This window comes from Prunus persica, chromosome G6 (genome assembly GCF_000346465.2).
Source record: "Prunus persica cultivar Lovell chromosome G6, Prunus_persica_NCBIv2, whole genome shotgun sequence".
In the NCBI taxonomy this organism is placed as follows: domain Eukaryota; kingdom Viridiplantae; phylum Streptophyta; class Magnoliopsida; order Rosales; family Rosaceae; genus Prunus; species Prunus persica.
The window spans coordinates 28,454,559-28,469,780 of record NC_034014.1 but is presented as its reverse complement, the minus strand read 5'-3'; the positions used below and the strand labels follow the sequence as shown (position 1 = coordinate 28,469,780).

The following is a 15,222-nucleotide window of genomic DNA, read 5'->3' as shown; positions in this document are numbered from 1 at the left end:
TATGTATATCGAAGATGATGTTCAATTAACTAATGAGCAAATACGAGCACGAGCTGTGCTTGAGTTGGAGAAACAACTGCTTCCAATACTTGAAACACAGACAATGAGAATGCAACGCGCTCTTGGAATTAGTAGAGAGGAAGTTATAGGAGCTATTTATGTTGAAGAAATAGGAGAATGATGAGCTATTGTCTCCCATGGTTCGAGAAGGAAGAGGAAGAAGATGATCTCGCCATGAAAATGGGGGAGTTGCTTCAGTGATGCAGGCACAAATGAAGGAAGATGACCCACAAGGACCTCAGGCCCCCACTAAGTAGTTTGGTATCTTTTGATAATATGATGCCACTAAACCTTATATGTATTTGAGATTTGTCCCTTTCACTCTACCTATTGTGACTTATCCCAAATAATTGGCTTAAGGACATTCAAAGCTATGAAGCGAAGTAGCAACACAACCCAATGGAAAATAATCATGAATTACATGATAAGGAAAAGAAAGAGTGAGCTCCAAAAAGATATATTTCTTTAATTAATTGTAACAACAAAACACAATACATTTATAGAAGTGTGTCAAACGAACTAGGTCAGACCGAATATGACCTGATTACACTGTCTAATAAGTAAATATTAATATATTTTATACTGAAAAGTCAACCACATGCATTGTTAATGAGTTTTTAGTTAAGGATTTGATAATGCCATTGGTTGGGTAGCTTTGGTTTTACATCGAGCAAAGGTGGGATTAGTTCAGAGGTTATTTCGAATGGATAGGTATCATTTAGAGGTGGCCAAGGTGACACTTAAATAAAGTTGTGTTTGTGTGATTGCACTATCTAAGCTAAGGATGCACGTTCATCATTTTAGGTTTCGCAATGCCATCCTCTCAAATTGAAACTTATGATTTATTTTATATGGAATAAATTTCATACCATACAAAACTAGGAATCTTTGTTTAAGCTTGCATGTTACGAGAGTAATTGTATGTTGATGCTTTTATTGTTATGTTGCCTATTGGGATGCAAATACAATTTCATTACTTATATTCGATTCAATCATAAATGAGCTACAAAAAGTATAGAGTTGACATTCAAAATTTTCACAAAATTTAGATACTCAAAAATCGATCATCCGTAAATTTATTGGTATAGAGAAATGTTAACTTTTGTCTTAATTACGAAAGTGTATGACTAATGTATCTCTTTTTTGTTGTTGAATACAAATGATAATCTAAATTACAATTGAAGGGGGGTTTCTCACACACATTATCAAAGTGTCATGAAATTCGAAGATGAGATTAATGGTCTGCAAGTCAAGGCCTTTTTTAATTGAGCTAGACATGTTGACCTAATATATCTAATTTATAATTTAGCGTTCAACATATATTTACGTGGTCTAATTACGATGATCAGTTAATAAGATTGTAATTTTTTTTGTTAATAAACATTTCAAGTTAGTGACTAGTTATGAGATACCATTATTTAATCAGGTTAGGTGAAAATTTTCCGTTAGTAATTGTTCCCTAGCTAATTAATACTGCCCAAACATCACCAAGTAGTAAAATGAGCACTACCTTTATACCCCAAAGTCGACCCCTGCCCAACTTACCAGAAAATCAAATGCCAAGAAAACCAAGGGAACAAAGGAAAAAGAAAAGAAAAAAAAAAGATTTGAGCCCATATTCTATAAATCACACCATAAACAAACAATCACTTCCTTCACTTGTACTTCTCAAATCCCAACCCACATAACTAATTAAAATCCCCCAAAAAATTGAAACCCCAGAAATACGTTTCTCTCTCTTCAAAACAGGCGCAAATAGACCCGTACCAGAGAGAAGGAGAAAGAAAGAAGAAAATGGCTATGGCTCGAGCGAGCTCGGGGCTCCAATACCCCGAGCGGTTTTACGCGGCGGCCTCGTACGCTGGCTTCGACGGATCTCCTCGTTCCTCCTCCAAAGCCGTCCGCTCCAAGTTCAACTCCGAGTCCGCTCTCATACTCTATGCTTTGTACCAGCAGGTACCTCCATCCACTGCCTCCTCGATCCCATTCCTCTCACTTTTTCTTTCTACTTCATTTCTGGTCTGGAAATTGATCTCAATCATAAATCCTCGATTCTCGATCGTATTGCCAGTACAATGTCAATTCTGCGGTTCATCGTCTTTTTTCACTCTGGAACAACATTTGCGATGTTCATATTTTCTATTTGCAATCGTTTTGTTTTGTAATTTTTGATTGGATTTCGGTGCAACGGTGTGGTTGATTTGCGCTTTAACGTGGTTTTGATTAGTGATGTGGTTGTTGATTTTGCTTGTTCAGTAGTGTGTTCGATTTTTGCGTTGATTCTTTCGTGTTTACGTTGTGTAATTTTATGCAACTTAGATTGAATTAGGTAGATCTGGCATATCGAAATCCAGATTTGTACATTTAGGATGTTGATCTAAAACTTAAATTGAAATCTCTGTTTATATGCAATCATATCTGTATGTATGTGTAATGATGGATGCATGTAAATTTGCATGTCAATCTAACATGTGCTATTGTACTCGTCTAATTGTTTTTACGATTGCAATTCCAGGCTACAGTAGGGCCTTGCAACACACCTGAACCTAGTGCTTGGAATGCTATTGAGAAAAGCAAATGGAGCAGGTATGCTTATATTTACAACTTTTTCTCGTTCTCTCATTTTATGATGGCATACATGTGCCAGTGTTTGTGCGTCTGGGGGTGTGTATGTGTATGTGCAGCATCATGCACTTATTCGTACTATATTGAGTTTTTTTTTCTTTCTTAAAATTTAATGGCGTTCTGCATATACGATTTGCAGCTGGAAGAAGCTTGCAGACATGGCTTCCACTGAAGCAATGCGTCTTTTTGTGAAAATATTAGAGGTGTGCGCAATAAGATTTCCAGGTCCATGTTTTTGTCATGTGACCAAGAACCTTCACTAATTTATCTTGGTTTGCATTATTTTTTGAGTAGGAAGAAGATCCAGGTTGGTATTCAAGAGCATCAAACTTTGTTTCAGATCCTGTGGTAGATGTACAAATGAATGTGAGTAATCTGGAAGTTGTTTCTATAATTTTGTATTTTCTTTACCTTCTCTATTGCCAACTGATCAGGAATTAGACACAAGAGAGGTGCTTGTAGTACACCCTACTAATCATTATCACCACTTCGTCCACTCCTACATCACACCAATATATATCTGCCCTATAATACATCACCACCATAACTTCTGGTAGGAATCCCACATAAGTTCCTTTTTTAACATCTGAAAAGATCAGTAATGGTGTAGAGTCTGATATCAATACCTTAATTCTGCAAATCTTTCAGAGACTTTATTCTTTGGCCTTACAATGAGCATGCGACTCTTCCTCATTCATTTGTTCTTACCTAGTGCTTTTCTCTGTGCGTATGTGTGATTTTTGGTTGGTTATAGCAAAGTTCAAATGTTCACCCAGTTGTCGAGAATGGGAACTCTTTCCCTGAGACCAAGACAATCTCCACTGAAAATGGGAGCATAGTGGAAGCTCAGGATAAAGATGTTGTCTCTGAAGGCTTTGGTTCAATTGGTGTTTATGATCAATGGATTGCACCTCCAATATCTGGCCATCGTCCGAAATCCCGATATGAGGTATTTGGATTTCTGTATTTTCATTTTCTTTATCTTCTCTGCCTTCTTCTTTTTGAGCAATGTGTTCTCATAATTTCAGCATGGAGCAGCAGTTATTCAAGACAAGATGTACATATATGGTGGAAACCACAATGGTCGCTACCTAAATGATCTCCATGTGAGCAACTTATTTGCATGTACACGCCTATAAACATTTGAAAATCATAAGTATTCTACATTGGACAGTTTTCCAAGTCTTACTATAATAGTGGTGTAAATTTTTTGGGGTGTCTTTGCTATGATTCGTATATATTGGTACAATGAATGATACATTACGCATCTGAAGAAGAAAATGAGAACAATTTTCTGAGTTGGGTTATATGGCTTGTGTAGGTGGGTTCCACGTGGAACTCTTGTAATATTCATTCTTCATTTGTGAAGAAAAGTGTCTTTGGATATATAAGTGTTCTTAATGATTGTAAGCTCTATGGTTGTGGTGCTTCCTTTGTATTGTTATAAGTTTATATTCAAACTTGATGTTCTGTATACTTGAATTTACATGGTTGTAATTACATTTTCTTGTTCTCACATATTCGAAGTACAATACAGGCCTTGGATTTGAGGAGTTGGAGTTGGTCAAAGATTGAGGCCAAAGCTGGGGCTGAGTCACTTGAGTCACCATCTCCAGTAACAGTAACCGCACGTGCTGGTCATTCCTTGGTTAGTATAACCCTTTGATTAATATTATAATCAAGGCTCTATTCCAAAGATACGCTTTTGGACAATATCCATCTCTTTCTGCTGAATTTTGGTGCAATGATTCAGATACCCACAGTAATGTGCAATCATTTCTCTGTTTCTGTAGATATCATGGGAGAATCAACTTATTTCAATTGCTGGACATACAAAGGATCCTTCTGATTCTATTGAGGGTACGAATTATTATCTTAGTGTCCTTTGGTTTTCCATTGGTTTGAAACTTTGGATGATATCTTTATCCTTCTGCTTTAATCAGTTCCCAATAGAACCTCTGTCTCGATTCAGTTCAAGCTTTTTAAGGCCGATCCTTTTGATTATTGAATATGTGATATCCAAGTAGTAAGAAAACTCATTTTTACAGTCATGCAGGCTTATTATTTTGCCTCTTTTTTATTTTATTTTATATTTATTTAAAACCTTGATGCTTTTACTGTTTTCTTGAACTTTCTTTTTTCTTTTCTCCTTGTTTTGGCATGGCAGTGAAGGCATTTGATCTACAAACTTGCACGTGGTCATTCTTAAAGACTTATGGAAAACCACCGGTATTTATTTATTTATTTTTATATTTTTGTGTGTGTATAAAATCTCATTGTAAAACACAATGGTGGGCTTGGAATTTGGAAATCAATATCCTTTCCTATTCATGTTTTACAGGCATCACGTGGGGGTCAATCTGTGTCCCTTGTTGGAGGTGGCTTGGTGATTTTTGGGGGACAAGATGCAAAGAGAACTCTCTTGAATGACCTGCATATTCTTGACCTAGAAACAATGACCTGGGATGAGATTGATGCCATGTAAGATATAACTGGCAACTTCAGAAGCACAAGCAATATTTATTTTTTATTTTTTGGTTGTTTGAAAGAATTGGCAAATTTTGTTAACGGTTTTTTGCTGCTGATGAAAAAGGAAATTTTGTTGCTTTCTGAAAAAATTTGGCACATATTTTGAAGGGGTTGGGGTTGGGGTAGGCTGGAAAATATTTGTTCAAGGCATATGCTTATGTGTGGATCGATCTTTGAGGTTAATATATTTCACTTTTTTACAGAGGGGTGCCTCCTTCTCCAAGGTCTGATCACACTGCTGCTGTTCATGCTGACCGCTACCTCCTTATCTTTGGTGGGGGTTCCCATGCCACTTGTTACAATGATCTGCATGTCCTTGATTTGCAAACTGTAAGATAACTACTCTATTCTAGAATTTTTGTTTCTTGTTTTGCAGTAAAACTATCACTCATGTCTTTCATATATTTGGAATGTATAGATGGAATGGTCAAGACCCACACAACAGGGTGAGATACCAACTGCACGGGCTGGACATGCAGGTGTAACAGTTGGGGAGAATTGGTTCATAGTTGGTGGTGGTGACAACAAGAGTGGTATGTATGCAACTATTTTGGCATCTGGTTGGTTCTGGAATTCGTAAGGTGTTGGTGGATCTACTTCTTAACTGGAATCCATTTTACTCCATGAAGTTAGGTATTTATCTCTTCATTTTGAATTTTTGCAGGGGCTTCAGAAACTGTTGTCCTAAATATGTCTACACTTGTTTGGTCTGTTGTAACTACTGTTGAAGGGCGCATTCCTGTTGCTAGTGAGGTAATTTATTTTTGGACTCTGTATAGTCAACTTAGCTTGAACGGCTTTGAGCTCTGTGCCTTAGTATTAATCTTAAATCATGATGAGATGCCTGCATGAGGGGTTGGTAACATGGCCTTCTGTCAAGTGTGAGATTATTTCACTGCCAGCAGTAATGTAGTGGCACCGCTATCTGATTGTCTCCTATTTCAGGGACTAAGTTTGGCCGTAGGTTCTTACAATGGTGAAGATGTACTTGTATCATTTGGAGGGTACAATGGGCGTTACAACAATGAGGTGAGGATCAGACTCCGATATACTTGTGGCTTACTCTGCTCTTATTCTATGTTCTTGTTAAATTTGTTTCTTGATGTTAGGTTAACGTTCTTAAACCAAGCCACAAGTCAACCTTGCAATCAAAGATGATAGAAACTCCTGTGCCAGACAGTGTTTCTGCTGTGCTTAATGCCACAAATGGTACCAGAGATGTGGAGTCTGAGTTTGAAGCAGGGCAAGAAGGAAAAATTAGGGAAATCGTTATGGACAATGTTGAGTCAGATCTCATGGTATGTGACTTCGAAAAGCATGTAGAGATTTGGCCTTTGTTTTTATTTTATGTGGCACCCCCATCTGATTGTCATTAGAACTTTTTTTTTTCAACCTTATTTTTTATTTCCAGAAGTTATTTACTTTGTTAAAGTCGTCTATGGTTACCATTTTCTTAATGATCCAGTAGTTACCAGCGTCCGATAAATTTTATTTATCTTGTATTACTCTGCATCTCTGATTTTTCATGTTTTTTTGGCCACAATACTGAGTTTTAATGTTATTTTATTCGCACTCTTATGCAGAAAGCAAGAGGCAAGAGTACCAATGAACATCTTATAGCAACCCTCAAAGCAGAGAAAGAAGAATTAGAATCATCACTAAGCAAGGAGAAAGTACAAACTCTCCAATTAAAGCAAGAGTTAGCAGAAGCAGAGACTCGAAACACTGACCTGTACAAGGTAACTATTATTACGTGCATGCATGCATATACATAAAAAAGAGCTGGATATATTTTTGTTGCTTTTTGCAACTTTGTGTTCACAAGGAAATTATGGCTGGAATCCGATCCTTTGTGATTGTGAATGGTGCTAATTTCTGGTTGGCTTCTCTTCACGCTGGAGATAAAATGGAGATTTTTTTATTGTCCACTGTTGGTGGTGATTATCAAATTTTTTCAAGGGTACACATAATTCTTGTGTATTTTTCCTTTCTTAGGAATTGCCATTGATTTCCTTGTACTAACTTTGTAGGAGCTTCAATCTGTACGTGGCCAACTTGCATCTGAGCAGTCAAGATGTTTCAAACTTGAGGTATGTTCTTATCACTTGTTTCTCGGTTGATCTAGATGTTTCCCTTGCCAAACAAGATTTCTCGCACTTTCAGTTCAAATTTTTGTTGACCTTGTAATAGTTTCTGGAATGATCTGTGTGAAAAAATTGAGGTTCAGGAGGAATGTGTTTAACCTTATGACTATTCATTTAAGCTGACCTTAGCGAGCAGCCTGATTGTGATACGATCTGGCTGCCTCGAAACATTGGTCATAATCTGGGTTTTCTGCTAATTACTCTTTGAACCTGCAGGTTGAACTTGCAGAACTTCGACAGAAGCTGCAAACAATGGAGGCATTGCAGAAAGAACTTGAACTCCTCCAGCGACAAAAGGCTGCATCCGAACAAGCAGCTTTGAATGCTAAAAGGCAGAGCTCAGGCGGTGTTTGGGGCTGGCTTGCTGGAACACCTGGTAATGAAAAAGCGGACGATGCCTAAATAGCTGTCAAGGCCAAATGAATAGGGGTTTTACATGATAGATTTGGTTCTCATTGAATTATTTTTAACTCCTTTTGATATATTTTTATTATACTCAACCAAGTTCTTTCCTGTGATAGAAATAAGATATGAGGTTCTTATTGGCGAGAGAGAGGGAGAGGACCCCACTTGGGGTTTTTGCATGAATACATGTCTGCAATTTCAGTTATGTAGTTTCATGTCTGTGAGTGCTATATAATTCTTTTGGGTCACCAATTTTTGTTGGAGTTTGTATTCAAAGTGAATATATATTAAGTGAAGTGTAGATCTCATTGTTTATACTTTGTTGCCTTAATGGAAATACTTGATTGACCTCCCAAATTTATCATTCCTTGAGTTATTTGTGTGCTCAATGTAATCATTCTATTTTAATGGAGTTATGTTTTTCATTTCATAATGTTGGAAGTAGGGGCGGGCATCAATCCAGCTGAACCGCTTTGCGTAGATTAAAAATAAAAAAATGTTGAATTTTTTTATTTTTGATTTTCAAGGACCGGCTCTTTGTTATTTAATTCTTCAAACACTCAGATAAATGGAGGTCAAAGGCACACAAAATTTGTTGCCCGCACATTGTATGTTCCAAATCTCAATCGCCGTGCAAAAAGGATGTAGTTCAAATAATTTTTAGTTTTCCTTTTTCTCCTTCAGTGAAAGTGTTGCTATCTTCAGCTGTTACTTTACTCATTCACTCATGTTCCTACAAAACTTTTTACCATCGTTTTCGGCTAAATTACATGTAAAGATCACAAGCCTTGAACGCATTTTAAAAGATATATTGTTGGTTTCTTGATTTCTTAGGCTCAATGTTGGTTATGTATATTAAAAGCAACTTTTCTTTTTTCCTTCGTATGAAGTATTTCGAAGGTATATTCGAAATCTGAATGATAATTTTGTGATGGGTGAGAAAAATGTGAAGTAAAAAATGGAGCTTAAAGCAATGAAGAAAAAAGTAAAAAACTGAAAATTGGGTGAGCACCATTATTGATGTGACAGCATCCTAATGGCCTTATGTTCCACGGGAGAAATTATAGAGTGATACGGTATCACCACATCAGTTGGTGATGCTCCCACTCAGAATTTGCCACGTGTTTTTATTAAAAGAAACTTTTAACTGTTTTTCCAGCAGGACATTAGTTTCAATTTTACCCTTTAGAAAAAAAAGTAAAAATAAAAAAAAGACGAACCAATGTTGGCACTCGGCAGTGCCCTACCCCTTGTTGCCGCTCCTTCCCCTTTTCCTTCATCTTTGTTTCGTCTCTCTCTCTCTCTCGTTCCAAGAATCACTTTATTTTGTAGTTGTCTTTTATTTTCACATTCCAAAGGGTGCAAAAATTTACTCTGCACACAAAGAGTTTCTTGGGGATTTTTATTAAGTTTGTTTTTCTGCATAGTTAAATTAGTGATTATTTCCGTACATATTTCGGAACGAGTTTCAGCACTTGCTCAACTCAAAAATTGTGTACAGAGTTTCTTGTTAAACCCATGTGGGATTGAGAGCAAAATTGGACAAAGTGAACTTGGAACTGGGGGTTTTGAGGGAGATGAAGACAACCTAGATGAGGAAATTGAAGTTGGAGGGAGGAATAGAAACATAGAAGGAGCAGTGGAGGGGGTACTACGATTGGGGTGGTGGGAGGTTATCCTACAGTTTTACTTTTTTCTTTTTGCCCTTTGTATTTTTAATTAATTTTATTCTAAAGGATAATATTAGAAGCTAAAGTCCAGTTATACAAATAATTAGATTTTCTTTTTTAAAATAAACGTGTGGCAACTTTTGAGTGGAAGTTTATCGACTGATGTGATGGTAACGTAGCATTCTATAATTTCTCGTTGCGCCGGTGTTGTATTGTATAATTGCCCGACCCATGAGAGTGGAGTGAACATAGTGTTATTATTGGTATTCTCGCGACCCAGAAAAATCACAATTCTCCCATATTTTCTTACCATCCAAACAACTTCTCCTTTCCTCTATCTCCCTCTCTTTAGGGTTTATTTGCATCCCTCAAAATCCCACACTTTCTGGCACTTTCCTGGAAACTCTCGTACTTTCATATCCCCATCACGAGACGATAGAAAGGTATGCCTCTTCATTGGGACCCCCCAACTCTGTTTCTTTAGAGCTTCGGAGGATTTCGATTACAGGCGGTTCGAAGATCTCTGTGATGAACAACGATTTCGAATTGGACGGAAAATCAGGTGCCACTGTAGAGGTTGAGGAAGCTAGAGCTAGGGTTTCCGAAGGCGGTGCTGGTAGCTCAAAAGATGAAGCTAGGGTTTCAACAATGGAGTTCGATTCAGGAGCTCCGGAGAGCGAGGCTGGTGATTCTCGGGTTTCCAGAGGCGGAAGATCTGAGGAGGATAGGGCTAGGGTTAGGGTTAGTCCGGAGAGTGACGTTCGGAATGTAGATAAAGTGATGGAATCGAAGGGCTCTGGAATTCAGTTGGAAAAAGCGAGTGTCTTTGTATTCCATGATGATCAGGAGGATGTATTTGACATTGGAAGGGTCGAAATCGACGAGGATTATGAAAAATTTGATAATGAAAATGATGAAGATGACCGTGCAGATGCGGAGAAGGATAAGTCTTATGAGCACCGGTCTTTGTTATCTGAGTTTGATGAGTTTGTGGCTAATGAGAAGAGTGGAGTAGCTCTTGGAACGTCGAGGGCACTTAGCTATGGGTTCGAAGTGGGTGATTTGGTGTGGGGAAAGGTAAAATCTCATCCATGGTGGCCGGGACACATATTTAACGAGGCATTTGCATCGTCTCAGGTGCGCCGGACACGAAGGGAAGGTCATGTGTTGGTGGCTTTCTTTGGTGATAGTAGCTATGGGTGGTTCGACCCAGCTGAGCTTATCCCATTTGATCCCCATTTTGCTGAGAAATCTCTGCAGACGAATCACAGGACCTTTGTGAAGGCTGTGGAAGAGGCTGTTGATGAGGCGAATCGCAGGTGTGGAGTTGGTTTGGCTTGTAAATGTAGGAATCCCTATAATTTCCGGGCCACAAGTGTGCAAGGGTACTTTGTTGTTGATGTGCCAGATTATGAGCCGGGAGCAGTTTATTCTGAGAATCAGATTAAGAAGGTGAGGGATAGTTTTAAGCCGAGTGAGATCTTGTCTTTCTTAAAGCAGTTGGCCGTGTTACCACACGGTGATGATCAGAAGAGCCTTAACTTTAATAAGAATAAGGCTACTGCATTTGCATTTCGTAAGGCTGTGTTTGAAGAGTATGATGAGACCTATGCTCAGGCATTCGGAGTGCATCAAGGACGCTCTTCTCGTAAACTAGTTGCCCCAGTGGACCCACCTCGAGGTATTTTAATACTTTCTCATAATCGTTGGTGATAAATAATAATCAATTTTGGGCCTTCATGCTGTAACTTACTTGTGTCTGTGCTAGTGCAAGGAATGCTTGAGTAGCTCTTGTGGAGATCACCCTCCCTTTCGTAAGGGTGGGACTGCATAATAAACATAACTGTAGATGAATGTGCAGAACTAAAATGTTATCAGTTACCTTAATCTCTTTTTGTATTTGCAGCCTAGCTTTCATGCATTTAATTATTGGCTTTTATGTGGATAATGAAATGCTTAATCAGTTTACTGTGATTATTGAATTTTGATATGTTTGCCACAGGAAGTTCCCTTGTAGTTGCATTTATGGGAAATTTGGGATGTAAACCTGAATTTTGTTTTTGTAATTGGTATTAAAGATAATTAATCATAGACCTTGAATGTCAAAGGTCTTGGTGTTATCCCAAGTAGCCTTTCACATCATGATTTATGCCAGATTCTTACCCTTTCAGTGTTCCAAAATTAGACCTAACAGATAACAGATTTTATTTTTTTGGTGTATGTTTTTGTTTCTTATGCCTTTCCAGTGAATTTGGGTTGACTCATAACATTGTGCAAGTATGGAGACAATGTCTAGAAAACCCTCAGGGTATTACATTACTATTTGCATCTTCAAGTACCCTGAAGTGCCCTTAACTCCTGCCCAATTCTTCTGTTTTAATTTGCATAAAGCAAAATTAGATGTTTTTCCACCTGTATTTTAAGTTGAATTCACTTAACATGATTTTCTAATGGGATTGTTTCCTTAACCAGCTCCCTTGAGTGGTCCATTGGTGATTGCTGAGGTTCTGGGTGGGCGGAAGAATGCCACGAAACCCATGAAAGTCAAGGATCATTCAAAGAAAGACAAATACGTTTTCAAACGGAGAGATGAACCCAGTAACTTGAAAACCCATCTAACTAGCCAGGGCCAAGCTAGTTCCTCAGCCCCATTTGCTGGCTTGGAGGGATCAATACCATTAGTAGATGGGGATTATACGGTACAGAAGAGGGCTCCAGCTGTCTCTACAAAGACTCGGGTTCCAGCAAAACATGAACAGACTGATTTTATCGGCCGCAGTTCTACAGTTTCAAATACGGATGTATATGGGAAAGAAGCTGTAATCATAGATCAGGCAACAGCAAACAGCTCTCTCACCACCCAAGATGTTACTAATGATGCAAAGCCATCTCTTGACAAGGAAAGAGGGGCTCTGCAGGAAGTAAAAGACGGAGGTACAAGCACAGAATGTCTTGATTTATTTGGGGAAGGGACCAAGCAACGTACAAAAGATGGTACATCACAACCTTTAAAGCAGGAAGCTGAGGGTTTGGTTGAGATTAAATGTGAAGAGAGTGCAAAATTGTCTGGATCACATGAAAATTTTCAACAACCTTCTAGTTCTTTGAAGAAAGTGGAAGGAGGTTATGAATTGAATCAAGTTCGCGATGGTCGTGGTGTTGGAGATCCTTCCTCAGTTGAGGCAAAGAGTTCAGGTGGGATGAAAGCTATTGGTGGAGTGAAAAAAGCAAAGGTTCTTAAACGGCGTGCAGAGGATTTGCGCACTGAAGACTCTATGATGGGGGATAACAGGAAAAAGAAAAAGAAGAAACAGTTAGGTTCTGAAGCAAGCTTCAGAAACCCACAGAAGCCTTTGACTTCTGGAAAGGTACATTCCTCAGGGAGTAAAGTTGCAGGAAATTCCAAGGATGCAGGTTTGGCTCCAAGAGAGGACATCCAGGTAGAACATCATAAGAAAGATGTTGTTGCCAGTAATAACTCGTCTGAAACTGTTGGAAAATTTTCAATTGTTGGCCTGGGAGATGTGGAGCTTGAACTACCACAACTGGTAAGTGATTTGCAAGCCCTTGCCCTTGATCCTTTTCATGGTTTTGAAACAAACAGCCCTGCAATTGTTCGGCAGTTCTTTCTGCACTTCCGGTCCCTTGTCTACCAGAAAAGCTTGGTTCTGTCACCACCCTCCGAGACTGAACCTGTTGAAGTTCGCTCCTCTAAATCTCCATCTGGTGTCAAAGCCTCTGACATATCGCCTACTGAGCAAGTCAGAGATTTGCCATTCTCAAAGGCAGCAAAACCCATGTTCAGATCCGATGACCCTACCATAGCTGGGCGGAAGCGTGCCCCATCTGACCGTCAAGGAGATATCGCAGCTAAGAGGTCCAAGAAAATTAGTGATCTGAAAACGTTGGCTGCAGAGAAGAAGGCCAGTCAGAGAGCTTTAGAATCCAAGCGTGTGGAGGCCAAAGAATCAGCAGTACCGCTTCTGCGAAGGTCAATCAAGCCAGGTTTTGCGAAGAAAACAGAGCCTGCATCAAAGGCAGTTGAGCCCACAATGCTGGTGATGAAGTTCCCTCCCAAAATATCTCTACCATCACCAGCAGAACTGAAGGCAAAGTTTGCACGATTTGGGCCTATGGATCAGTCCGGTCTCCGTGTCTTTTGGAAGTCCGCAACATGCCGGGTTGTCTTTCTGCACAAATCTGATGCACAAGCAGCATTGAAGTTTGCTACTGCAAACAGCTCACTTTTTGGCAACTTTAGTGTGAGGTGCCAAATTCGAGAAGTGGGTGGTCCTGAAGTTCCAGATTCCGGCAAGGGCGACAATCCCAGTGAGATCCCGCGGGTTAAGGATTCATCAGTGGGGCAGTCACCGGCAATGGCATCTGCACTCAGACAGCAGCAGCAGGCTCTTCTTCCACAGAGTGCAGTCCAGCTCAAGTCGATTCTGAAGAAGTCGTCGGGCGAGGAGCAGGGAGGGCAGGTAACTACCGGTGGCAATGGAAATAGTAAAGGAACTGCACGTGTAAAATTCATGTTAGGTGGGGAAGAAAGTAGTAGAAGTACTGATCAATTCATGATGGCTGGTAATAGAAATAACTTCAACAACAACAACAGCAGTGCTAGTTTTGCTGATGGTGGTGCTGCTGCACATTCTTCTTCTACTTCATCTATTGCTATGGATTTTAATACTAGGAACTTTCAAAAGGTCAATGCTCCTCCAACTTTTTCATCATCGCCTCCTATACTTCCTCCGCCCCTTGGTCCTCCACTTCCTCCTCAATATGCAAAGCCCCCGCATAATAAATTTCCACAACACCATTCAGAAATGGCACCACCCAGAAATAGTCAACATCTCAACACACCCACTGCATTTCCAAGTGCACCCAGCGTCGATATTTCACACCAGATGCTAAGCCTGTTGACTAGGTGCAACGATGTCGTAGCCAACGTCAAGGGCTTGCTTGGCTATGTGCCGTACCATCCTCTTTGATGGTGAAACATGGGCAAAATTATATGCCATAAAGCAAGCAAAGGCAAGGCAAAGACGGACAAGACAATTACATGGAATCCACCACATGAATTGGGCTTACGAAAAGGACGTTTGGATTTTGGGGTGAAGCTGTTCAAGAGAGAGAGCTTCTCAAATGTAGTAGTTTGTTTACAAGTTGGATACCTCCGATTGTACTGAGATGATGATATTGATGATAGTGCCATCTTTTTCTTTTTCTCTTTTTGGGTTTAACTTTTGTTCTTTGGGCCAGTTTCCATAATCTCTTTATTTTTAGGCTGTGCTGCCTATTGCTCGTACATGTAAAGAATTTTGACGATTCGCTTGAGGCGTAGCGTATGTTTAAAATGACAAAAGAGTCCCAATGTTTTGATGGATTGATTGATTGAGAGTCGAATTTATTTCCATGACGTAAAATAGCAGTGAATTTTGTTAGGAATTGGCATAAAAACTTTATAAAAGAAAAAAGAAAAGTTTACATGCGAAAGAACATGAGTTGATGATTGAGACAATGTTAGCCATTATGCCGTCATTACAGTACTTAAACATTTCTAGCATCCACCAGAAACTTCCTAATTCCATTCTTTTGTTATTCAAATTCCAAATCCTTAATCATCCAAGTTGCAAAGTTCGAAAAGGCGTAGAAAAATGAGCATTTCAACCAACAAAGCGGTGGAATTGGAACTTATCCTAAGTACGATTTTTTTTAATTTTAGGTGGATAGATCACATCAAACTATTCCTTTTCCCGTGAGCATAAAGATAAAAGCAAAGCAGCTGC

The 15,222-nt window shown here is 39.1% G+C and overlaps 2 protein-coding genes across 2 annotated transcripts; both read left to right on the top strand.

The window, feature by feature from the left end:
* LOC18775000 (acyl-CoA-binding domain-containing protein 4) lies at positions 1,395-8,127 on the top strand. The gene is made up of 18 exons (XM_007207984.2): positions 1,395-2,016; positions 2,576-2,646; positions 2,825-2,888; positions 2,980-3,051; positions 3,440-3,634; positions 3,714-3,791; positions 4,223-4,333; positions 4,479-4,545; positions 4,853-4,914; positions 5,027-5,166; positions 5,418-5,544; positions 5,633-5,747; positions 5,879-5,967; positions 6,160-6,243; positions 6,324-6,512; positions 6,798-6,953; positions 7,245-7,304; positions 7,575-8,127. The coding sequence occupies exons 1-18, from the start codon at positions 1,855-1,857 to the stop codon at positions 7,758-7,760; spliced, it is 2,028 nt and encodes a 675-aa protein (XP_007208046.1). The 5' UTR covers positions 1,395-1,854; the 3' UTR covers positions 7,761-8,127.
* On the top strand, positions 9,374-14,820 carry LOC18775569. The gene is made up of 2 exons (XM_020565485.1): positions 9,374-11,114; positions 11,906-14,820. The coding sequence occupies exons 1-2, from the start codon at positions 9,962-9,964 to the stop codon at positions 14,422-14,424; spliced, it is 3,672 nt and encodes a 1,223-aa protein (XP_020421074.1). The 5' UTR covers positions 9,374-9,961; the 3' UTR covers positions 14,425-14,820.